Genomic DNA, 24,754 nt, shown 5'->3' on the forward strand with positions numbered 1-24,754 from the left:
TAAGCTTAGAACTGTTTTGCAAAGTCTGTTTTAGCACACTTCTGTCTCAGCACCAAAATGGATGCTTGTAGGAAACATGTAAAAGAAATAACTGCTGGTAAGTGAATACAAGTTTTTCTCTTTATTTTTTTCCCCTGGCTAGGATCAAGTGCTTTTCTTCCTCAAGGACATTTTTGATTTTGAAAAGGTGAGATACTCCAGCATGGAGAGCCTGGCTGAGGATCTCACCCAGCTGCTGATCCGACACACGGAGCTGCTCATGGCTTACCTGGGAGCAGATTCCCTGAGACACGTGGGGGCCTGTGTGAGCTCTCATGGGCACGTCGTGCCCAGCGGGCTCTTGGAAGCAAAAGTCCAGTAAGCTCTGAAAATCCATGACAAATGCCAGGGAGTGCACGTTGGGGTGCTCCTTCCCACCCTTTTTTCTCTAAATGCTGAAGCTACACCATGGCTCTCAGTGAGCAAGCAACTGGAAATGCATCACGTCACTACAGTGTGGAAAAGGACTCAGGGAGGTTAAATGTACACCTATGAAAAGAAATGGGGAGTGTGTTATTGTATATACCTAAATTAATTTTGCAGCTCAGCTGTCGCTGTATTTATACTTCATGTATCCCAAAGCTTTTTTCTGTAATATTTGGGTAAAGTTTATTTATGAAATACTGTACTTTTGCACAGATGATTTGTGAGTGAAGCTGATGGAGTTGTTCCCATTTAAAGGCTTACAGTACAAAGTGTTCATTGCAGAGTCTCATCATTAGGTGTCTGGAAGGTGTTTTGCCTGCAGTCTCTGATTCATGTGACACATGCAATAAAGGAATCACACTCACAAAACTGAACATGTTGCCCCTGCCCTGGGATTACATTTGTGTGGGTGTAAGCATCCATTCTGTACTGCAGTGCAAGGGAGCAGTGCAGGAAATGCAAGCGCTGTTGGGGCAGGAATGACTGCCAGTATGCATTTTTTTACTTTATTTTGTTTTAAAATATCTAAACATCATTAAGGTGTTTAAAAGTACTTATTTATATTTTAAAAGCTATGCTAGCTTCACCAATTAATTTTAAAACCTTTCCTTGTTCTAAAACTGTTACTACTCTATGTGGTGGTAAATTAACCAATAGCATTCTCAGTTCATATGTAGCATTTCAAAATATATTTTTAAATAAGTATGTATGGTAAGATTTGTTAATCATGAAACAGAATTGAAGGCAGTGTTTTATAATTTAAAGCACTTCAGTCTTCCTCCCTTCTCTGTGGGAAGTCAGGTGTCTATTTAAGAAATTCAAGCAGTTGTGGCCATCTGTGTGCAGTGTGAAACTGTGGCTCAGGCTGTGGAACCCTGAACTTCAGGCAGCACAGTCAGAAAGCCTGAGGGAACTCACAGTAATGTTTTTTCCTGTTCTGGGGGTAATAAATAATGATGAGGTATAATCTTTGAATTTCTGTAAACTGAAGCAATGCTTCATAATTAGTTTAGGCTCTTAAACTACACTTACATATGCTTTGCCACACAGAGCCAGCCCACAAGAATTGTCCTGTGTCAAATACAGAGTAAGTAATTACAGAGCAATTCCAAATATTCAGATATTTGAGAAGCATGTTGTTAAAAATCTAAGATATCAAAACAATCCTTGACTGGAAAAATGTCACCTTTTGTTGCAAACACAACCCAAAATGACAATATCCAAGAGGAGGGCCTGTGTAATTCATAGATTTTACCGAAGCCAACGTTTTGCTCCTTCGTTGTACTCATTTGATAAGTACAAAAATGATGAAAATGTGTCATATGACTTGTGTGAAATGCCAACTGATTATAATTTATTTAACAAAGAAAAAAGTATACTTCTATGTGTAATAAAACAGAAATTCCAAATGCTGCTCTTGGCCTGTTTCCACCGTTCAAGTTGCTGAGCTTGGCACTGTGCTCCGTGCTGGACTTTTTTCTTTTCTCTGCCATGTCTTCATTGTGGGCATGTGAAGTTTTCTTCACCTATCTCAGCTTTTGAGCAGATAAGTATGTTTAAGCTATCTGTGTTTTGGCAGCTTATTGCAAGTCTATGAGTGAAATTATGTGGAACAGTAAAGGTGTCTTGTTGGGCTCATAATCAATAGGAATAGTAGCAGAGTAAGTGGCATATTCCACAGCAAATGCACTAGCTGTAGGTAGCAAAGGAAACTGTCTCTCTGGTCTAACAAACTGATGTGAAGAAAATTACACCTTAACATACATCTCAGAGAAACAAAAATGCACTTTTTCACAGAAGTAAATGTATATTGAGATTTTCATGGTTTTTACAAAAAGCTTTTGAACAAAGTGCAACAGCATTGCACAGGAGGTTGTAAATGTTTCCAGATACTTTAAAAGTTGGTCTTCTGTCAAAAATGAAAGGATTTTTTTTTTTAAACAGATGAATGAGAAGGATCTAAAGAAACACCAAAATATTTAGAAAATGAGGAAGAACTTGATAATATCTGACTTAAAATAGGAGCACTTCCATGCACTCGTGGAGCTCTCAGAAGTCCACGGAATGGGGTTGGAAGTTGAACTGATGTCTTTCCCAAAATTAGAAACACAGGTTCTGGTTGTTGTAAGATACCAACAAATATTTGAATCAGAAGCAGTTCAGAAATGAAGAGCGAGGAAAGAGAGAAAAAGAGAGAGGAAGAGGGAAATGTACATGTGGGTAGGCTTTTGATCCCCTTTGGCTCTTTTAGGACAAAAAACCATTCATCTATTCTGTCCTTTCTAACTTCAAATGGGAGATGAAGGTCTCCTTGTAACATAGAACTGGAGTCAGTTCTGTTAAAAGCTTCACCTGAGCTAGCAGGCGTGTCCAGAGTATCTGCTGATAACCAGCCACGTGGCCTGAGAATTTCAGAAGTGCACCATCTCTGAAAACACAAGTGCCAGAGCTGCAGCACAGCAGGGACAGGGTGATGCAGTTCTACTCTAGCGACTTCAAAATCAGAATTTCGTTCATAATCTCTAAATTTGGGTAGTTTTGAATGCCACTTTCCATGCTAATAAGAACAAGCTAAATTTCAAAGCCATCCTCTTCTGCCGTAACTGTGCTCCTAAAGTCAGAAATGTTGAATGTGTAGGGATTATACAAGAATCAAATATTTATATAATTTGTAATTTAGTTGTAATAATAATCTCACTTTTAATGTGTTCTTAATGATTATTATACATTTCTTTTGTAGTCTTTGGTTTCTATCAAACTGGACGCGTCAAACCAAGTGTCAGAGTAAGATCATTTGTGACCTTTCTATTGCCTAATGAAGTGCAGCTGTGTATATGAAATAAAATATTTCAGTGAAACAACTGTTGCTCATATAACTGTATCTAAAACTTGAATTCGCACGATTCTTGAAATCTGTTGCAAAATTATTTCATAGGGCAGGTGTTTTGATACCAGTTGGTCACCTTGAAATTGGAATTCGCTGCCTGAAATCAACAAAAAGCAACTATTACAAAATATATAAATGAAAAAAAATATTGAATGGCAACAGCTTTTGGGCTGTGCAGTTTAAATTGGGGAAGGTTCCTGTGCTGTCCTTCAAAAGCCAAACACATTTTGTCTTCGATGGCCGTTGTTGAGATCTGCACAGCCTAAAGTCATGTGGTTATTGTCCTAGTGTTTATAATCCAGCTGAAAGTCGGGCTCCAGTGTGACAGACACAACACTAGAGAGATAGGAAGAAGAAAGTTCTGCACTGGAGACCTTGCAGTTGAACGTGTAGGAAACAAGTCATCTTTAAGCAGGAAAAGGAATGTATTCAGATGTAATAAAATCGCGTTCTGCCACTGCTTTGTAAAGTTCCCGGAGAAAGGCGCTGCTTTGAGCCACCGCGCTCTGCCTCGCAGTCTGGCACTGGGGAGATTCCTCCCCGCTCCACCAGCGCTGTCACATTACTATTATTAGTTGATCGCTCTCCATGTGCCATAAACCGAGCGGGGACCTGACGGCCGTAGGTATAAAAACCTCCCCGCGGGCCGGGCCGGGCCGGCGGCGGCGGAGCTGCGGTGCCCGCGCTGAGCGGGGCCGGGCCGGGCTGCGGTGAGTGCGGGCTGAGCGCGGGTGAGCCCGGCCGGGGCTGCCGGAGCGCCGGCGGTGCCCGGGCGGGGATCTCTGGGACGGGGCCGAGAAGAACCGCGGAGCGCCGGAGCTGCGCGGGCAGGTCCGGCCCGGGCGGTGGGTCCCCGAGTCCTCCGTGTCCCCCGGCCCGGCCCGCGGAGCCCCCGCCCGCCCGCTGACCTGCGGCAGGGCCGGCACGGCCAGCACCGCGCCAGCCGCCCCGGTTATTTATAGCTCCGCGCCGCTTCCAGCCCAAAATTAGCCTGTTGGCGGGGCCGCTGCCCGCAGGGGGGTCTGGCAGCGCGGCCGGGCTGCGCCCCCCGCGCGGATCGGCGGGCGAGGGGCCGGGCACGGCGCGGGTCGGCGGGGCCGGGCCGGCAGGGGCAGCTGCCGCGGCGCGGGGATCGCCTGGAATGCGGGCGCCGGGCGCGCGCCGCGACTTTTATGGAAACTTGCGGCGGCGGCGGCGGCCGCAGCCAAGGGGCGCTCGGCAGCGCAGCCCGCCCGGAGCGCCCCGAGCCGCAGCGCGGGCAGGCGCAGGTAAGAGCGGCTCCGCCGCCGCCGCCGCGGGGCTCCGCGGGCTCGGCTCCCCCGCCCCGCTCCCCGCCCTGCCGCCCGCAGCCCGCCCCGCTCCCCCGGCGTGCGGCGAGGCTCGGGCTGCCCGCCCGCCCCGCTGACCCCGCTCCCCTCGCTCCCCTCGCCCGGACCCGCCGCGGCAGCGCCGTCTCCTCCCGCCGCCCCCTCACGGCCCCGCGCGGCGCCCCCGGGGCGGCCGGGCCGAGCACAGCCCACGGCTCTGGGGGCAGCGGCCCCTTCGCACCGCGGGGCCGCCGGGGAGGGACCCCGGGCTGGGGCGGCAGCCGCGGGCAGCGCCGGGGCGATGTCGCTGCAGCCAGGCGGGAGCGGGGCCGGGAGCGCCGGGCAGGGGCTCCGCACGGCCCGGGCCCCCCTCACGGCCCGGGCCCCCCTCACGGCCCGGGCCCCCCTCACGGCCCCCTCACGCTCCGGGCCCGGCGGGTGCGACCCGCAGCAGTTTAACCGCAGCCCCGCAGCGGGGGTTGTGTCCCGGCGGAGCGGGCGCTCCTCGGCCCCCCGGCCGCGATGGGCGGCGAGCGCGGGGTGAGCGGTGCGGGCAGATCGTCTGGGCTGTGCGGTCCGTAAGAGTTACTTCGAAATCCCATAAATGCCTAATTTTCGCAAACCGCGTGTCTGCACGTTCAGAGCAGTTCAGTTCTGTCGGTGTGGTTTTCAGCTGAGTGCGTCCCTTGGTTCTGCTTCACCCTGAAGGGATGGCTGTAAGACAGTGTGGGTTGGAAGAAAATATTGGGCTTCTGTGACAGCTTACAAGCTGTTTATTATCATGTTTGTTTTAGGTAAATAAGAACTTCTGTTAATGCAATAAGCATACTTAATGAAACGTGTTCATTCAAACATTAATCAGCAAGTAGCTGTATGGTAGAAAACAGTACTCTTAACCTTAGATCTCGGATCTTAAGAGACCTTAAATCTCTTAGAAAATTGACCAGTGAAATTAAATTGTAAAGTAATAATTAGTCTTATAAGAGGGCCAAGTGTAGTAATTAAGGAAGATACAGAAGTATGAGAACATGCCTAGTATATGTAGAAAGAACAATCTGAGTCAAGAGCCTATCTTGAGCTCAGGATATAAGAGCTGGGTAGATGGTTGAGGGAATACCTTCTCTAACTGTTTTTGGAATGTATTAGATGAGCGGTTTCCTCAGTGAACGAAGTCAGACGAGCATCTACCATAGGTGGTTGAAGTTGGCTGTGGGGAGGTGGAGGGCAAAGCTGATGGCACTGGGAGGGCAGGGCAGGGCAGGAGGCGATGGAAGTGCCCCTTTGCTGTGCACCCGAGGCAGCCACAGCTGCTCAGAGGAAGGCTGTACACACGAGTGGGCTTTCACAGCACTGCCAGAGGGGGGGTTGCTTGAGTAGAAGCAGCAGCACATCTCGAGGAAGGCAGGAGACCTCTGCTCTGCAGCAGAGGCACCACACGGACCATGACCACCGTGGGGTGACCAGCCCTGTGTTCAGCCTGAGCTGGCCAGGAGGATTTCTGAGAAGAGGCAGATTGGCTGTGTCCTGTCAGTGGGGAAGGGAATATACAGATGGCAACAGCGCTTCATATCCAGTATTTTACCCCTTGTTTCAGCACCTTCATCTCTGAAGTCCTGTCAGTCCTTTCAGCAGAACTGAAATCACACTGTTGGTCCTCAGCTGCTGTGATACAGCAGGGGATGAAGGAACTATGGCGTGGGGCAAAATACGCTGATTTGTCTGTTGGGGACTTCAGTTCACAATTTACTGCCACCTGTGATTAGGATCAGCAGATACTGTGGAACATGAAGTCATGGGCCAGAAGATCCCAGCAGGATTTCCCCCTTAACAGAGCGCTCTCTCATCCCCCACTACCTTTGCTCTGGAGCCTGTGTACCCCATAACAGTAAGAAGAGAGTAAGGAATTAACAGATCTTTTCTACAGAGAAGGGTGATTTCATTTTTTTAACACTTTGGACTGTGTGGCACTGTTGCATTAAGAATGTCTATAGTTACATAAAGAAACACAGGCATCCCTTGTATTAAATATGCTTTTACAGGTAACAGCATATCTGTAAGGACTATTCTACAATATGAGACTCTCAATAAACGTTGGAGTGTGATAAATCCAGAGACTGAGGAAAAGATTGTGTATGAGATTTAATTAGCTGGGTCAGTTATTGGTGAGCGTTCTGGTCTTTAATTACAAAGACTTAACGAAGGAAATACAAGGAAGTGGAAGTAGTTTTGCATTTTGTATTATAGAAAATGTGAAGTTTAGACAGCTGGTGTTAATTGTCATAACTCATTGGCTTCAGTGGAGCTGACAGTTTATGCCAGCTCAGGATCTTCCCCTGTGCACGATAATTTTAGTACCTACTTCAGTATCTGTAATTTAGTACAACAACTGGTAGTGTCATTCCAGATCAGTTATGGCAAGGACATAAATGAGGAACACTTCCCCTCCTCTTTCCAGTTCTATTTAGTATTTTGTTTAATATTTTAACACTGTGTTTTCCTCTCCTTAGTTCTCTGGCTGCAAGTAGTGAGTTGCCAGCTCTGACAATGTGGTTTTCTTATATAATGGAGTCTTCCCTGCAAGCAGATCACAAAGAGGAGACAGATGGTAAACGTAACTTGGTGCCATGAAGGGCTTATTTATAACTCACAGGACCCAGCAGGAGAGCAGGGGGCCTCCCAAAAGGAGGCATCACAGAGGAACTGGACCTCTTTTAAAGTCCTGGCTTCATAGTCCTGCTGTAAAGAGTAGTGTTCAGTCCAGGGAAACGCTGATATTTGTCGTGTCTCCTGTGAGGATGTTTATCACACCTCTGAAAATCAGGAATTTTTTTTAAGAAAGGGAATTTTATTATTTATGGGAAGTCTGTTTTTTTTTTTTTTTTAATCTGGTTAAAGCTGCACAACTTTTTTTTTTTTTTTTTGTGGTATCAATTGAGGACTCCGACCTCCTTTCAGAAATGGAAATTAATTAAATTTAAGGAGATTAATTTTAGGACTTGTGAGCCATCAAAGCTGTGTCCCCTGGATGTTTTGGCTTTTTGTGTTCACTTTCTTTTGCCTGAAGTAAGGTTTTAGGGAGGCTGCATGAAAAATTGAAAAAGTGCTGTGATCAAAACAGCACCTTTCAGATCAGATCATATCGAAGGTGATTGCTTATCATTTACAGCAAACAAATAAGATAATTGAAAACACTTTTTTTTTACAGAACATTTCTAATCTGTTGCCTAGTTTCCTATGCATTATTGGTTTTGTATTAAATTTTCACTTGAACTTTGAGATTTTATTTTTTTTTTTGAGTGAGAAGCTTCAGTAAGGAGCTCTTACAGCTTCTCCTGAGATATGCTGATCTTGGGAAATAAAAGATGAGACTGCATCTTAAGCTTCATAATAGGAAGCAAAATAGTTTCTGAAGTACCTATACAAGTAGATTTGTGTTGCCTCAAAGAATAAGCATTACTTTTATTAGATGAGCTCTGGGGGAAAATTCTTACTGCAAAGCAAGAATACATATGTATATACACACAACTTAAAAATGTAACTGGTTCATCTCAAAAGGGAGTTAGTAGGTCAAGGTTTCTTGGGTTGGCAAATTTGTTACTGCATACTTTTGCAAAGCTATTGGCAGGTTAGGAAGTCACTGTTCTTCCATGACATGGAAGGTGTCAGGATTTCTCGATGTAGCCACTTGGGTTTTCCCAGCAACAAGACCTGGACTGTGACCCTTTCCTGGTGATCAGGCAGATCCAAAGGAGCATCAGGCCACAGCTGTAATTCCTGGAACAATGGTCACTGCCACACAAGCCAAAACTCAAGGAGTGTTCCTTTTTTTCTTAAACATTTTGGATTGTCTTCACTGGAATTTACTGCTCTGCCTCGAGGGGTGCCCAAGGTGTGTCCTGCTGCTGCTCCTGCTGAGGCTTAGTGGCCATGGAGAGGGATGGAAGTGCAAACATGGATGGTATCATGTTCAGCAATGCTCTGCTGCTTTATAGCCATATCTTTCAGCATCAAAGGAGCAGGTAGGATGACTTGCAGAGGCAAAATGCCACGGGGCCAGCTGGCTAACCTTCAAACATATTAAGAGCTGGTGATGCCAACAAACTGGAAAGCAGCCCAAAGTAATAGCAGATATGGCAGCATTCCACATGGCAGGAACAGCTCTGCCATCCTCCAGGCCAACGGCCTGTTGGACTGGCACAATTTTGGAAGTTCAGACAGCAGGAATCCACATGGAAAATTACTTCCAACATTTGCACTTTTAAAGAAAATTTCAGATTTGTTATCCCAGTGTCAAGGGGTTCAGGCAATTGGAGCTATCAGGAAGGTTCAAGACAAAGTCTTGGCTCATAAACATCTTACAATTAACTGCACATTCGGAACCGGACATTGGGAAGGTCTGTTTTCAAATGACTTTAAGGTGAAGCCACATCAACTGGGTTTGTTGCTGCAGTGAAGATTAGAGGTGCCCTTCTCTTGAGGTGTTCAGGTGAAATGGAATTTCTTGGGAAAGATTATCTTTGGGACTTACTTCTCTGCTCCAGCCCTGTGTGAGGGCTGCCAGGTCTCCCTGTCCAGTGCATGGATTGCACCAGTGCATGACATTCCTTTGTTTTCTGGTGGGTTCCTGGCCCTCAGAGGATTGACAGAGCACAGATAGCAGGAGCACTGCAGTCATGTTATGGTTTCTTTTCTCCTACAAGCTCTGATAGACTGGAAGGTGAAAAAAAAAAAGGAAAAGGGGGTGAAAAAAAAGAAAGAAAATCAAAAAGAAAAGACAAAGGCTTGCCCTGAACTTGAAGTGCCTTTCTGTTTGGTTCCTAATAATACAGTGCACTTTAAAATTTCTAACAACACACCAGAGCTTGGCTCCAAGCTGGTTTGGTTTTTTTTTTTTAAATGGAAATTAAAACCCAATATCTAGAACTATATAGAGGAGTTATGAGCATGAATAGTGAATCATAAGCTTGTTCTTTTAATTACTGTGGCACACTTAGAACCTATTCATGTCTTGAAAAGCCTCAGAGGACCAAGTGAAATTGTGATACATTGATTTCAGCCTATGCAACCTTATTTACAGGAAGATGGTTAAAGCATCATTTAAAAGGAAAAGGAAGGAATATAACTACAACTGTTTCTTTCAGGTAGAAACTGAAAGCAATCTTAAAACATACCAGGTGCAGAGCACAGTACAGTAACCATGAATGACATTGCACAGAAAACTGAGGTAGGTACCTATTTTAAAGTCATCAAAGCAATGGAATAATTTACTACTGATGCTTGCAAAAGTAATAATTACAGAAAAATTGTAATAGACAATTATACTGGAATGCTGCTATTGCTGTTATTTGATAGAGTCTGTGAATTATGTTCTTACTGTTATTAGAAAAAACATGGAGGGGGAAGGCAAAATAAAGGCAACAAAATATAAAGAAACTTACAGTGTTGATGGGGTAATTCTGGACATGTCACCTGGTGAAAGGTGAAAAATATGAAACATGGAATGTTTTCAGCCAGTTTTCTCAGTATTTATTACTTTATTGAGAACATTCCTGTCATCATCACTGTAAAAAGAGAAAAATTCCCAGCAGTTCTGAGAAGTGGGAACTTCTCCTGCTGTGTGGGCACCCAGAGAGTAGCACTGGCAAAGAAATGTCCATTTGCTGTATCAGTATCAGAGTCCTGCAACCTTTGCACTTTATAACATAAAATCACCGGGATTCTCTGTTTCTATAAATATTAAGAAAGTGAGCATGTAATGCACTGGGAGTTTGAAGTTAAGAAATACTACTATTTATTTAAAAAACTGTATATGGCTGCTGAAGTGTTGCAGAAACCCCCCCATTACATATTGTATTATACATCTATGACTTTATATCTGTTTTAAGTTTTGGGGGCAGAGGGGCTCTTTGGTGGCTGCTTAGGATTGAAAGCAACAATCTAAATCTGTAATTAATGTTTAAAGCCCCAGTACCTGAGAATGTCCGTTCACACAGTTCATATAGTTGTTTTGCAGCTCTTCATTGCAATTGCTTATAGCCTAAGTTTAATATAATGCTAAATGTTGTTTTGGTTCTTTTAGTATTTATTGCTATTTGTGGCTTAATTGATGATGGCTCATGGCACAAAGTTCCTAGTAGCAACTGCACTTCTGTTTTATGTTCTCACATTCTTTCTAATCCAGTCTATCAGAATATTTCTGTCCATCTGCTTCAACTTTTCTTTTTTTCTCTTATCTTCATTTCTTCTATATCTTCACCAAGATTCTGCTTTCTTCATCTAAACCCGTCCAAAAGTCCTATGTGCCCAAGCTTCACAAGGGCGATGTAAAGGATAAATTTGAAGCAATGCAAAAAGCAAGGGAAGAAAGAAATCAAAGGAGATCTAGAGATGAAAAGCAAAGAAGAAAAGAACAATATGTTAGAGAGAGAGAATGGAACAGGAGAAAGCAGGAGGTTGTTTTCTTTGCTAATATTTTGTGTTAATATTTGACATTCTGCCTGAAAATCTATTCACATTATTTTAAGACAATAACATTGGGATTTTATTAGTTATAAAGACAGTTTATTTTCTGTGTTTCATCAATTAGATGAAAGAACTGCTCGCATCTGATGAAGACGATGACACCAAATTATCTAAAACAGAAAAAGGTTATGTCCCAAAACTAATAGGTAAGAGAGGCCCAACTTTAAAGGCCCCATAAGTCACCTGACAAGTATTAGATGAAAGTATTTATCAGTGTATTTCACATCCACAGGGACTGTTAAAGGCAAATTTGCAGAAATGGAGAAGCAAAGGCAAGAAGAAGAAAGAAAAAGAATGGAAGAAGAAAGGAAGCGCAGAATCGAACAAGATATGATTGAGAAAAGAAAAATTCAAAGAGAATTAGCCAAAAAAGCTCAGGAGGTATGTTGATCTGATCACACCAGGCAGGGTATAATTGGAAGCAAACAGCCACAAATTAAAGTTTTGTATTGATCAGAAAGATTCAATCTTAAGATTTCTGATAGTGGTGATTTACGTGATGCTCAGTGGGATGGAGGTGGGAAATAACGTTCAGAGACTCTTCCTCTTCACTTCTTTACAGTAAATCTTTTTTTAAGCTCTAAAACAGCTACAGATGAAACCAGGCAGGCAAAAATGTGGCAGGAACCAGGCACAAATTTTGGTGTCCTATGCAAACAAGAGTTTACAGTGTTTGCTAAACTAATCTGAAAATGTTTCTTATATTTTACCAACTCTTACTTCTGCTTGTAACACGAGCCAATTGTTATTTAACCAAACGACAGTAATACTTAACTTGGGTTTGAATTTGTTCTAAGAAATGAAAACTAGGAGTCAGTTTTCTACTAAGGCTTTTAACATTGTTACAACTGTGCTTTTAACTGGCAATGTATCTACCATATTTTTAATCTACTCTGCAAGGCAGAAGGACAGACATGTAGAATTTTAGAATTAACGTGAAGCAAACACAGCATTTGGCTTTGGTGGTTTTTGCTTTTGTTTGGTTTTGCCTTTGTTTGCTTTTGTTTGGTTTTTTTTTTGTTTTGTTTTTGTTTTTTGTTTTGTTTTGTTTTGTTTTATTTCTGTTTCACACAATTCTGGAATGGTTAAATGAAGACTGGACATCTCAAGTACACTTCCCAGTTCAGCCCTGCCCTGTTAAAATGCTGTAGCATATTTTCTTTAGGATGTTTTATGTCGTGTTGCCTCTTCCTCCACAAGCATTCCAGCCAAGGTCCAGTCCTTATCACCCCTGGGAATTTAAGTGCTACCTACATATCTCTGATACAAAAAGAATTTCCAGTTCTGTGTTTGGAACTCTAAGGCAAAGAGCCAAAGTAATGTAATCCTATGAAATTCTTATTTAATAGATTGAGGACTTTAACAATACGGGAACTGAATCAGCAGCTGAGGTAATCAGATTTTTTTAAAGAAATGTTCACCTACAATTTTATTCACTTTTGTTTTATTGTTGTAATTTGGGTCGGGAAAACTTCGAAAAGGGCACACAAATACCTGCTTAAAGTTCAACCAAGGAGCTAACAAATTTTTAGAGTATATGGAACTATATGTCTGTTCTTGAAATCAGTATACTGAATTTTGAAAAAGAGCCTGCACTGTGAGTACTTTGTGGTTAGTTAAAAAGACCTAAAATGTAAATATTCAAAGCCACCAGAATCATTTGATATATATTGGTAATGATACTCTAAGTCCTCTGGCTTTGGAAAGAATCATCGTAAAAGCTCTTTGCCTTAAACTTGAAATTAAAAGGGGCTTCTGACAACATACAGATGTTTGAACACCTCACTCAGTGAACATTTTTTTTTTTTAATTGACTAATTTACCATTTGGATTTTAAGTCTTGAAAATAAATGTTTAATTTCAAAAAGCTGGGTCCAAAGGTCCTATTGTCTTTTACTAACACAAGAAAATCACACTCCTACTACAGTTTTGGAAAGCAAAAAATACCCCCCAGAATCCATTAGCTTTAACTTATTTGACAGTGTCCCTGTTAATCACGGTATTCTGTGGAGAAAAAAAAAAAAAAAGGTAAAATGTATTTTGGCAAGTAAGTTGCAAAAATAGCTTTGAATCAGCAACTTCCTTCAAAAAACAATTACTGTGCCTGAGAAATTACAAATTGCTCTCTAGAGCCACTGGCTTATTCCAGCCACAGTATTTCCTTTACAGGGTAAATGTTAAAACTGGAAGTGGAGTGTGGTTACAGTTGCTGTGTGTTCCAAATTACACCTGTTCTTTTCCAACCTATGAGTTTTTATAACTAACAGTTAGTGAAGATATGTAAAGAAATCAAGGAGTTTCCCAGCAGTTATGTTTAAACTATAATTCAGTCTTGACACTCTTCAGCTTTACAAGAAAAGCAGTGAGTGCCACAGGCAGTTGGATTTATTCTTGTGGTTAATACTCAGTACAAGTAAATCTTTTGGAAGCTTTGGTGCACACAGGTTAAACCAGCAGTTTCATTAAGAAATGAGTTTATTTATATGATATCTAATAAATATCTTTCTGGACAGGAAGGGGATGATTCACTCCTAGTTACAGTAGTGCCTGTGAAACCCACCAAGACACCTGGGAAGGTAAAAATAAACTGTGAGAACCCAGGAAAGGAGAGAGCAGAGGAGGAAGAAATGAAGAATGAAAACCAATCCCTGAAGGAAACCAAGTGCCTTTCGTCTGTCACGGTAAACCCCCCATCCCAAAACACCCACAGAGCAGATATTTATCAGCTTAAGATACAACTGTTTCATTTTCCTTACCCAGGGTGAGAATGAAAGCAGTGCCCCCCCGGAGTCTGTGTCTCCTGGGAAGCTGAAGGTGACATTTGAGGAGCTGGAGAGGCAGAGGCAGGAGAGCCAAAGGCGGCAGGCGGAGGAGGAGGCCCGGCAGCGGCTGCAGGAGGAGAGACGGGCCTTTGAGGAGGCCAGACAGCGAATGGTGAGGGCAGGGCTGCTCCTCAACAGGATCCTGCTTCTTTCTTACTCCTCAACCACATTTCGAGCTGTAAAAGAGTCTGAAAATGCCTTTTTGCAAGATGCATTTTTAGCCTTAGCTCAGTAATCACCCAGTATTTCATCGTGCTTTCCACATTCCTTTAGTCAACCCCACAAATACAGGTGCTTGAATTGTGCCAGCAATCTCAGTGGGTTTGATATCTACACTTTGTAGTCCCTTCAGCTGTAAGTCTTCACGAAGACTACTGTCTGTTGGGTTCTTAATTAGTGCTGCAGATGTTTCAGTGACCAGGTTTTGATGCAAACATTCTGTAGGAACAGAATCCCGTTTCTTATTCCCAGATTTATTTGTCACCATGGCTGGGCTTCGCGAACGAAGATTTGGGAAGGGCTCTACCCACGTTTGTTGCATTTATTTGTAAACATATAGAAATAAACATCAATTACAACTCTCCTCTTAGGAAGAAAGGGCAAAAAAGACAGACCAGCTCAGCTCCCTCGTATATATTGACATAAACAACATACCATAAATGACTTGATTAAGTCCCCAAACTGTCAGAAATGTGGCTCACAATTCCTGGTTTATATTACTTGCAGAACCACCTCCATATGTGTTCTTTATCATGAGGCAGAGTTACTTTAGATCACCTCTAAATAGACCTCACTGGAGTTTGTTCTTGGATCACACTGGAGGAATCACACTCACTATTAACCAAAGATCCACCAGACAGTTTAGTTCTGTATTTCCTCATTTTTACCACACTCCATTGCCAAAAGCAATTCTCAAGTTCTGTATTTGAATACTTTTCCCCTGTACAGTCATGATCACTCTGACTTTGTTAATTCACACAAAAAATTCACATACAAACAAGATTAACGAGAAACGAGGTTTTAATCTTCTGCAAAAACTGGGAACATATTATTTATAGGAATTTGCTAACTTCAACAGACTGCAGTTATTGAATGGACATTCTTAGACAAACAGATCAAAATCACTATATTGACTATACTTCAGACACATTCAAGAAATGTACATTCTACACACACAAACCTAAACAAACCCAACACCACAGAACCTCCAGAAAGCTGAAACACAGAAATTCTCAACTGGTCCACACTGAGAGGGTTCTGGGTTTAGGCAGATACCCAAATTGTAGTTTACTGCTTCACCTCCACCTCCACCAAATCCCTTAACTTGTTCACACCAATAACATGGTCATTATGCCAACAATGCACCTTCTTCTTTTTGTCTGGGGTTGGGCAGCAAAGGAGGAGAGGGGAGACAATGACAGAGTGAACTCCTTGGAGTCACGAGCTGCTCTAACTGAGGTTCAGTTCCCACCTCCCACCCTCATGTCTATGCTTTTATTTACCAACTAATATAAAATAATGTACAAATTGTCTGCATCAAACATGTCTTCTAACATGTGGCTTTATCTGCTATGCAGTGGTTGCCAAAACTGGAAGTAATAATTTTTCTCAAGTACTCTGGGGTGTCCTCTGGAGGGGGTTTGGTCTTTTGTCCTTGATTGCAGTTTGCAAAGCACAGGCTCCTCTTAGCAGGTGAGTGTTCACTGGAGACAAGCTACAGTGAGGAGATCACAGTATCTCAATTCCCTTTCTTCAGTGATGATTAAATGGCTAAAAAGAAAAGAAATAAAAATCTCAGTCTGGAATAATAGCAAAACGTTAATGAATTGATTCAGTTTTTCTATAAGACTCTACAGCATTTTTTTCACAACTGGTGCACTGGTGAGAACAATTTCTATGCCAACAAAAAGACTTGATGGTATAAAGGTCTATGGAAGTGATGTAAATAAATTGAATAGGGAGTGATTTACAGTAAAGATCCAGCCCCAAGATCATAAAGTAAGTATTTAACTGTCCAGCCTTTTCCTTATAACACACGGTTTGTTCTTTGAATTACACACCTGATAGATTTTTGAAAACTACAGAAGCTACATATAGGATACTGAAAATTTCCCTTCTCCCTCCCTTGGCTAAAACCAAGATTAAAATGTTTCTCTTAGGAACCAGACTCTTGCTATATTTTTTCCTCAAGGAGAAAACAACATTTATAAGAGATCAGAAAGGAATTAATGGAGTATTTATTCACTATAAAGAATATTTTTATGTTTGGGTAAGTCCTTTCTATTTTTTCCTCTCCCCCTTTCTCTGAAGATAAATGAAGGTGGGGATGAAGAATCTGAAAATTCTGTTAAAGAATTCCGCCCTGGGAAACTCAGACTCAGTTTTGAGGAGATGGAAAGACAGAGGAGAGAAGAGGAGAAGAGGAAAGCAGAGGAGGAAGCGAGGAGACGCATAGAAGAGGAGAAAAGAGCATTTGCTGAAGCGAGGAAGAACATGGTATGGGATTCTGGTTTAGTGCATGATTTCATTGTTACCTAAGATTCAAACAAACTGGAAAGAAACTCTGGCAAAAAGCTTTCAATGGAGTTAGGAATGTTTGCTTCAATTCCTTCCTTCATTAATTCCCCTCCCCACTCATTAGGAGGTGATGGGGTAACTAATCAGGTTCATTTACCCAAAATCCTCACAGAACAATCCCTCCTCACACCCAGCCTGGAGAGATTCCAACTGATTTAGTCAAACCCAGAGATTCCATCCAATGGGTATTATTATGCCGGATGCAACCAACTTGGAAAGCAAAATGTTCTGACCAGGAGGGTTTGTTGGGTTTTTTGGGGGGGAGAAGAGCAATTCTTTTACCAGCTCTGGGTTTCTCTCACACCTTTACAGGGTGTTCAGCAATCATCTCTTACAGCTGGAGCACAATTAATGGCATCCCAGTCAGAGCAATGAATTATCCAGTCACCTGGGGCTCTTTAGGAAGGCTGATCCCAGCTGACTGAAATGTAGCTTTTAAAGTATTTCAACACAAAAAGTAACTTGTGGCATTTCCCATCAGAACAATTTTAATATGGGTCTTCCTGAGATAAGTGCAGATCTCTGTGACATGCAAGGGCTTCTAAAGTTTGAGTTAAGATGATGCAGAAGACAAATTTTCAGGGACTTTGACATACTGACATTAGCTGAAAGCAGAGGGAGATGACCAATTTCAGAGGGTGGCAACAATATTATTTATTAATAAAAAACACCCTAGCATGGAACTTTTAAGTGCAGTCTTCATCCTTACTCCAACCACCTCAAGTCTCAGCAGGCTTGTGGGTATAAACCAGTTACTTACTGGTGGATATAAGGAAATACAATATTAAATCACCCAAACAGAAACTAAAAGGAAGTAGTGTTTGTTGCAAAAAGAAGGGCAGGACTGGCCAGTACAGAACTGTGGAATAACCCAGTTATTTTATGAAAAGCCAGCAGAGAACTAAAGGGAAGCAAAGACGTGTCTGGTTTTTGTTTTCTTGAGAAACACTTTTTTCAGCCTCAGTGCAGCAATAACCTCACTGATTAAACGGGGTTTAATCCATTAGCTGCAGCACAGAGACTGTGCACTGTGACTCCAGGCACTGAAAATGGTCAGCAATTAAAAAAATTAACTGAAAATCTATGCTCCCCATCACCAGTGTGATGGCTTTCAGACTGAAACAGGGATCTCTCATCCCCATCAGTCTCTTTCTGTTAAAGACTGCAAAAAGAACCTGTCTTAACAGAAATAATAAAGAAAAAAAATTCTACTTTCTCTCAGTCCCTGTTTGCCCTCAGAATATTGGCTGACTGTGCTGCAAACTGGGATCGTTACAGGAATTTTCTCACCACCAACTGTTCCCACTTTGCAGGAAAAAAAAAAGTATGGCCTCATTTCACAAAATATGGCTAAAATATTGACTGGACTAACCACAGGGGTTTTGTACCTCACACAACTCATTGAATCTTTGTGGGTTTTAACCACCAATAAATTGGTTCTCTGTCTTTTCATAAGTCAGTCACAAATACAGAGCAGAAGCTTCAGTGTTTGCTCACAGGCCCAGCTTTTGAACACACGTGGGCAAATCCTGAATTAACACCCCTGCTGCTCCCTCAGGGTCTGTGTCTCCTTGAAGGGATGAACACATGGACCAGGGCATCACAAGCAAGAGTTTCATGTTTCTTTGTTAATTTAGGCAATGGTTAGCCTCCAAAAACTGTATGGCATTGTTTTCATTGAAGGAAATAGTTTACAGCTTGTTTTTAGACTTCACTTTTTCCATAACACAATTTCAACGAATGTGCTCATATTACACAAAACAAATGAAGATTGGAAGGAATGGTGGGGCTGAAGTCCAACTGTGAAATTACTCAGAGGGAAAATCTGAAGGATATCTGTAGTGAATAGCAGAATTGGAGTGGGATTGGGCTAAAAAACTACTGAAAGAGCTGTGGCAAATAAAAAGGATATGGGCAAAGTAGGTCGAGACAGGGATGTGAGCTAGCATGGCATCAACAGCAGCAAAAGGTGTGGGTTACAGGGCAGTGAGCAGCAATAAAGAGAAGAGGAATTGTCAAAGACTCTCAAAAAATGTTTAGTTTCTGTTCCTTTATGAAGGTAGTCACAACACCTTCTCCAATGGAAATTTGCTGCTTTAATTGTTTCCAGCATTTGCCTGATTCCTGCTGTTGGGAATGGCTACAACTCAGGGCACACTGAACCTTCCATGTTTGCCCCAAGGCTTTTCAAACACGCCCTGATGAAGCCCAAAGCACATCAGCTCAGAGTTGTGGGCCAGGACCCGAGCTCAGCTCACATTCACCTCCAGAACGTTCCTGCTGGGACAATCTGTCAGCAAGTTTGTCCAGGTCCATGCCCAGACACACACAAGTGGAAGCTTTGGCAAGGAGTTGTTTTAACCTTCCTGCAGGACTCACTCTGTCACCACTGACCATTTTGGTAGCACACAGCTTCAGATTTTAGTCATATTGCACTTCAGTCTGAGAAAATGTTACTTCTTCCATTCCCTGCTTTGGAAGGAATGAAAACTGCCTTTCCTAAGCCCTACCATGCTAGGAATTAGTCTGTAAGATACACCAACTGCTCCTAAACACCAACTAAGCCTAACCCTACTGGGAAGCCAGAGACAAGGCCAGGGAAAGGAGGAAGCCCTTGCTGGGGGTTCTATAAACCAATAAACCGGCAACAGGACTTAAACAATTTGTTCACAAGATGAATTTCTCCTGAAAATTCTGTTCAGTTCTCCTTCCTGGAAATGCTAATATTGCTTAATTCAATTTGCTCCAAAGAAATGGCAGCTCTGGGTATTTCAGTGTTAAGAGCAATGACGTTTAAACACAAACACTGTTTAATGATGGTCTGAAGGAAACAAGAATGAATTGCTTTAGGTCCTAAAGGAGCATTTAGAGGGCAGAAAATACTTCATTAAAGTTTTAGCACTGTAGCTAAAGTTAAATACAACCCCCCCAAACCACTCCCTCCCACAATATTAGAGGAATACCCACAAAATATGTCACCTGTTTACGTGACATAAATCTTTATGTCCCACAATGAGCAATGCTGTGGTTTCATCTCTGCATTCCCAGCAGGTGCTGGATGATGAATCACCAGAAATGTTTAAAACATTTTCTCAAGAATCCCTCGTACCTGGGAAACTGGAAATTAACTTTGAGGAGCTGCTGAGGCAAAAAATGGAAGAAGAGAAGAGACGCACAGAGGAAGAGCGTCGGCAAAAGTTGGAAATGGAAAGGCAAGAATTCCAACAGCTGAGACAAGAAATGGGAGAGGTTTGTGCATCAAACAATATGTTGAGCATGCTCTGAATAGATCATTTCAGCTAATTATTAAAATCTCAGTTTAAGGCTGTAGCTAAAAATTTCCTTTAAGGGAAATGTTAAATAGACACGTTCAATATTGTGTGAGAGGAAGGAAAAATAGAAACCCATATTTTGCAAACACTGTATATAATGATAATGACATATTTTTAACACTAATCTAACCAGGAAAATGTTTTTATCTCTTGCCACCCTTAAAGTAAACAAGTTTCAAATTTGTAATTTTTATTTTGCAGTCACTTCTGAAAATCTCTAAAGTATTACTAAAATGATTAGACAATATTTACTGTATTGGGAAAACAGAAATCTTTAGTTCCCAAATGAAAATACAAAACTAAAGGTAGGAAAGAGCAAAAAATCCTGCTTTTCCTCAGTGAAGTACTGTGTTAACTAATGAGGAAAGAAATACAGTGGGCTTTTTCTAATTGGTGTATCAAGGGTTTGAAGACTGTCGCAGTTGACTGTACAAATCACACACACGATTTGCTTGACATTCCAAATGTTTAAAACATCCCAGTCATGAACTTTACACTTCAATTTGGCTGTGGGTGGCAATTCTTTATTATTCCCTTTTGAAAGTTCAAGGACTGTATTTTTTTTTTTTTTTTTTTTATTTTTTTTCCCCCAAGCTCAAGTGAGTAATAAAGGCTGTGGCTTGTGATGTTCTCAAGTCATCCCAGGGAAAAAGGGAGACAGAGACATCCAGCTAAAATAAATCTTTACCATCAGCCAGAGGTCATAAAAGGAGGGAGAAAAATATCAGCAATTACAGCTTCAGATGTGGTCTGACTACAGGAGCCAGAGCTGCCCTTCCTTTTCCAGCCACGACATCCTGAAATGTCATCTGCTTTTTACTGAATTAAAAGAAAAAAAAAAGGAATAATTTTATTGTTTAACAAAATAGCTGTGGTTTAGAAGATAATTTCATATCATATTGCAAGTAAGTAGAGGTGAATTTATGGATCTTGGATAACTCAGTTTTTTGTATTGGTGTCTGGTTTGTGAGCCTGTGAAGGGCATTTATTGACAGCAACCCTTGAACAAAGGGTGTTTTAGAAGATATCTTACAAGACATTTTAAAATCTTCAGCTGGTTGAGAGGTGATACAAATGCAGTCATCATGAGAACAGGGAGGACAAAAATGTTACAGGGAGAAGATCTCTGCTGATTTCTAGTAACCAAGAGAGCTGTAGTGTTTTGAGTTGCACCTTTCTGTGGGAGAATGGGCAGTAAAACTAATTTAGGGCCTTTCCCACCTTACACATTCTGTGATTTCTCAACAGCTGGAAGAAGAGTGTGAAACTTTTGAGCTGAGCAAAGAATATGAAGAATTAATAAAGCTAAAAAGAAGTGGTTCTATTCAGGCAAAGAACTTAAAAAGCAAGTTTGAAAAAATAGGACAGTTGTCTCAAGAAGAAATACAGAAGAAGATTGAAGAAGAGCGAGCAAAGAGGAGAGCAATGGATGAAGAAATAAGAGAAAGAGAAGCTGAAAAATTCCAGGAGGTAAGTTCATTGTGTGTATGTTAATGATATAATTAACCAGCACATTAATGATCCAGGAGGGGACTATGCTGCTGCTTTCATCAAATTTCGTTGTATTTCTAAAATGATCTTTTCCCTTCTTTCCTGTTCCCTCCTTGGATGTTGAGGATCTCTCACCCAGCATCCCTAAAGGAAACAGCACCTGGGCAAGCAGAGATTTTTCTGCTCCAAGTCCTCAGTTCAGCATCTTAACCTGAGACCTGCCAGCCTGAGGGTTTAAAACATTCCTGTCTGAGAATTATCCATTAGCACTTGAATTGCTTCTCCTGCTGAATTCATTCTCCACTGTATGAATTAAATCCAAACCACACCCAACCCAAACAAAACCACTTGAAGTCTTTTTATCAGGTTCACTTACTCCTCAGGGTAGAGCAGAGGAGGATGCCCACCTATCTATAGCTCAGACTGGAACCTCACACTTCTCAGAGGGGAAAAAACAAGAATTGGAGCCATCAGTCTGCACAATCAACACAAGGGTCTGGGACCCACCAGCCCAGTGGGAGCTTTGGCGACATAATTCTGTGGCAGTGCCCAACCCTGTGACAGCAGCAATCCTGCCCTGGGCTCCTCTGCACAGCACTCACTCACTCACTCCTGGGGCAGCTCAAAGCCTGGCTTTTAGTTTTGAACTTTCAAGTTAATGATTGACACTAATTGTTTCTGTAAGATCAGAAGGGGTTGAACCTGCACTACCACCATGGCATAAAACTCAAGTCACTGAGGATTTACCACTGGCACAAAGTATTACATTTCTATGTGAATAAAACTTCAGGAGTATTTTCTACCTATTTTTTTTTAAATTACTTTTGCAAGTATTTTGCCCTATCCTGGGATAAACTATTACAAGACTTGATTTTAGACCCCACATTTAACAAACCTGAGAAAAAAAGCAGGATTTTGTGTGGCTTTTCTCAGTTAAAAAGAACTGTGGGAACATAAAAAATTAGTTTTACCATCGTACACATATCAAAGATAATAAATAAGTCCTGTTTTGAACGTTTTCTTCCCAAGGAGGACGATGTAGATGTGAGACCAGCCAAGAAATCCGAGGCTCCATTTACTCACAAAGTGAACATGAAGGCCCGTTTTGAGCAAATGGCAAGAGCCCGGGAGGAGGAGGAGCAGAGGAGGATCGAGGAGCAGAAATTCCTGCGCATGCAGTTTGAGCAGAAAGAGATCGATGCAGCCTTACAGAAGGTATAAATCTTAAAGTCTCATTCCTCAGTCCTAAGTGTCATTTAACTTTGCTTCTCATTACCACTGATGACAACACTACCAGAGACACAAAAGGAACCTTTCACTTGTTTCAGCAGCTGCTGGGAATTGCTGAGGTAACATAAATAATGTAAAAATTGCATTTGGTGTTTACCCTTCATGGAATTAAGGAATGGTTTGGGTTGGAAGGGACCTTAAAGATCATGTATTTCTGACCCCCTGACATGGGCAGGGACACCTCTCAGCAGACCAGGTTGCTCCAAGCCCCATCCAGCCTGGCCTGGAACATTTCCAGAAGAGTACAAGACACTGCTAAGAAAGGTCATGGCATCCCTTGAATAGTCTGAAAATGGAATCTACACTTGTGCCTGTATTTTACACCAAGATTCCAGCCTTACTAAAATGCATTTTACTGCCTGTTGCACTCCCAGATTCAGGGCATATGTGACCTAGTGAGGACAGGTGTGGCATTTCCCCTTCTCACAAGCACCATAACTTGTCTGTGATCAGAGACGCATCACTGGCAGTCACACTGCTATTGCCACTTTAAATGTTCTAAGTGGACTTATTTCAAAACAGAAAAGAGAAGAGGAAGAAGAAGAAGAGGGAAGCATCATTAATGGTTCTACTTGTGAAGATGAGGAGGATCAAGCTCGATCTGGAGCTCCCTGGTTCAAGAAGTCACTGAAAAACACCTCAGTTGTTGATGGCGAGCCAGTGAGATTCACAGTTAAAATCACTGGAGAACCCAAACCTGAAGTTACGTGGTGGTTTGAGGGGGAGATGTTGCAGGACTCTGAGGACTATCAGTACATTGAAAGAGGAGAAACCTATTGCCTTTACTTGCCAGAAACCTTCCCAGAAGACGAAGGGGAATATATGTGTAAAGCAGTCAACAACAGAGGCTCAGCTGCCAGCACCTGCATTCTCACCATTGAAAGTAAGAGTTAGCATTTTAATCTGCCTAATTCTCACCCTTCTTTGCATCTTTCCTGTTACCAAAACCTAACTACCTTTCTCTCTTAACCCTTCTTGTATTTTCTAGCCGATGACTACTAATGCTCTACCTTAGCTGGAATCTTTCTTCCCCTCAACTTTCTTACTGCATCATCTCTTTCTCTGATGGGGCCAACTAAAGAAAGCAAGGATATGCATTAATTTGTCATTCCTGCATCAGAATAACCTTCAAATTATGAGTGTGTCTGGATTCCCTACTCAAGGCAAAAATCAGTATTAAAGGCTAAAAAAAAAAAAAGAATCAATGTATGAGAGATCAACAAAGGAAAAAGCTGAATTAAAATAGTGCTCCCCCATTCCAAGACCAACTGCTGCATAACAGAATAAAGCTGAATACACAACCTGGAAACCTGTGTCGTGGTGTCAGTCTGTTGGTACACTTTGCATGAGCACTGAATATTTAGGCTGTTTAACTTTATCCCAGAGGCACTGAACTGGCAAAAGGGAATACTTATTGAGGATGTTCAGAAACCCAAGTGTACTGTTTTTAAAGAATAAAAGATTAGCTAACTGCTCACCACTGCTGCCTTTTTCCAAAGAGCATTCATTACTTCTTGCTTTAAAATGGGCTTGCATTTAAACTGTTGTGCTCTGACCAACCCATGCAGATGATAATCCTAAAGGAAAACCATCTCCCTTAGGTTTGTAATGCTCTTCATAATACCAACAACTGTCTTGGAAAACTTCTGATTTTTTCACTGATTAAATGATGCAGGGGCAGTTGGTGACAATTATGATTGGCTCATATTTTAAGCTTAAAAGAAACAAGCTCTAAGAAAAAAAGTTTTCAGAAAGTGCCTGTTTTCTTCAGCTTAATGCAATAAATTTATTGCCCCATCTCTAAACACTGTCTTAAGGCTACTGGACTATTTTTCTCTAAGACCTCTTGACATCAACATTGATGTCACTGTGCCAACACCATCTGAACCAGATTCAGCTTCTTTAGGAGTAACTTTACAAAAAAATAGTCACATTTTAAATGAAAGAACACGTGTACAGGCCTGGACATAAAGACAAGGCAAGCTGCAGTAAATTAAAGTTCTGCAGTCATTTCAGAAAGAAATTTCCCCATGGCAGAACCTGCTGCTCTTTGTCCAGTTC

The 24,754-nt window shown here is 41.9% G+C and overlaps 3 protein-coding genes across 24 annotated transcripts in view; 2 read left to right on the top strand and 1 right to left on the bottom strand.

Annotated features, from left to right (window-relative positions):
* MIGA1 (mitoguardin 1) overlaps nt 1-3,323 on the top strand; it is a 35,333-nt gene extending 32,010 nt beyond the window's left edge. For all 4 annotated transcript variants that reach the window (XM_017824880.1, XM_017824878.1, XM_017824879.1 and 1 more), the window contains exon 16: nt 143-3,323. In XM_017824880.1, coding sequence (XP_017680369.1) covers nt 143-361 — 219 coding nt within the window. In that variant the 3' untranslated portion in view covers nt 362-3,323. The remainder of the gene's footprint in view (nt 1-142) is intronic.
* Nucleotides 3,324-4,541: 1,218 nt separating this feature from the next.
* NEXN (nexilin F-actin binding protein) lies at nt 4,542-24,002 on the top strand. 15 transcript variants are annotated; one of them, XM_017824856.1, is made up of 14 exons: nt 4,542-4,620; nt 9,801-9,883; nt 10,920-11,111; nt 11,246-11,327; nt 11,414-11,562; nt 12,531-12,572; nt 13,695-13,862; nt 13,942-14,115; nt 16,314-16,499; nt 19,629-19,829; nt 21,161-21,382; nt 22,433-22,618; nt 23,216-23,576; nt 23,682-24,002. In XM_017824856.1, exons 2-14 carry the CDS (start codon nt 9,857-9,859, stop codon nt 23,693-23,695), a joined length of 2,004 nt encoding a protein of 667 aa, XP_017680345.1. In that variant the 5' UTR covers nt 4,542-4,620; nt 9,801-9,856; the 3' UTR covers nt 23,696-24,002. The 15 variants fall into 15 exon arrangements, with proteins under 15 accessions (XP_017680345.1, XP_017680349.1, XP_017680352.1 ...); XM_017824860.1 differs by having other exon boundaries at nt 19,632-19,829; XM_017824858.1 differs by lacking the exon at nt 4,542-4,620 and adding an exon at nt 5,139-5,199.
* Nucleotides 15,006-24,754, bottom strand: part of FUBP1 (far upstream element binding protein 1) — a 33,306-nt gene continuing 23,557 nt past the window's right edge. For all 5 annotated transcript variants that reach the window (XR_001876371.1, XR_001876370.1, XR_001876368.1 and 2 more), the window contains one exon: nt 15,006-15,773. Coding sequence is in view for 2 of the 5 variants with exons in the window: in XM_017824876.1 (XP_017680365.1) it covers nt 15,756-15,773 (18 nt within the window). In the remaining 3 variants the exon portion in view is untranslated. The remainder of the gene's footprint in view (nt 15,774-24,754) is intronic.

The sequence above is a fragment of the Lepidothrix coronata genome, unplaced genomic scaffold, assembly GCF_001604755.1.
Source record: "Lepidothrix coronata isolate B3197 unplaced genomic scaffold, Lepidothrix_coronata-1.0 Scaffold114, whole genome shotgun sequence".
In the NCBI taxonomy this organism is placed as follows: domain Eukaryota; kingdom Metazoa; phylum Chordata; class Aves; order Passeriformes; family Pipridae; genus Lepidothrix; species Lepidothrix coronata.

What these genes read in the sequence shown, in the direction of transcription:
- NEXN (XM_017824856.1), top strand. Translation starts at nt 9,857, where the DNA reads ATGAATGACATTGCACAGAAAACTGAG. An exon ending in TGAGACAAGAAATGGGAGAG is followed by an intron (nt 19,830 to 21,160) that starts GTTTGTGCATCA and finishes ATTTCTCAACAG; the next exon opens with CTGGAAGAAGAGTGTGAAAC. An exon ending in TCGATGCAGCCTTACAGAAG is followed by an intron (nt 22,619 to 23,215) that starts GTATAAATCTTA and finishes ATTTCAAAACAG; the next exon opens with AAAAGAGAAGAGGAAGAAGA.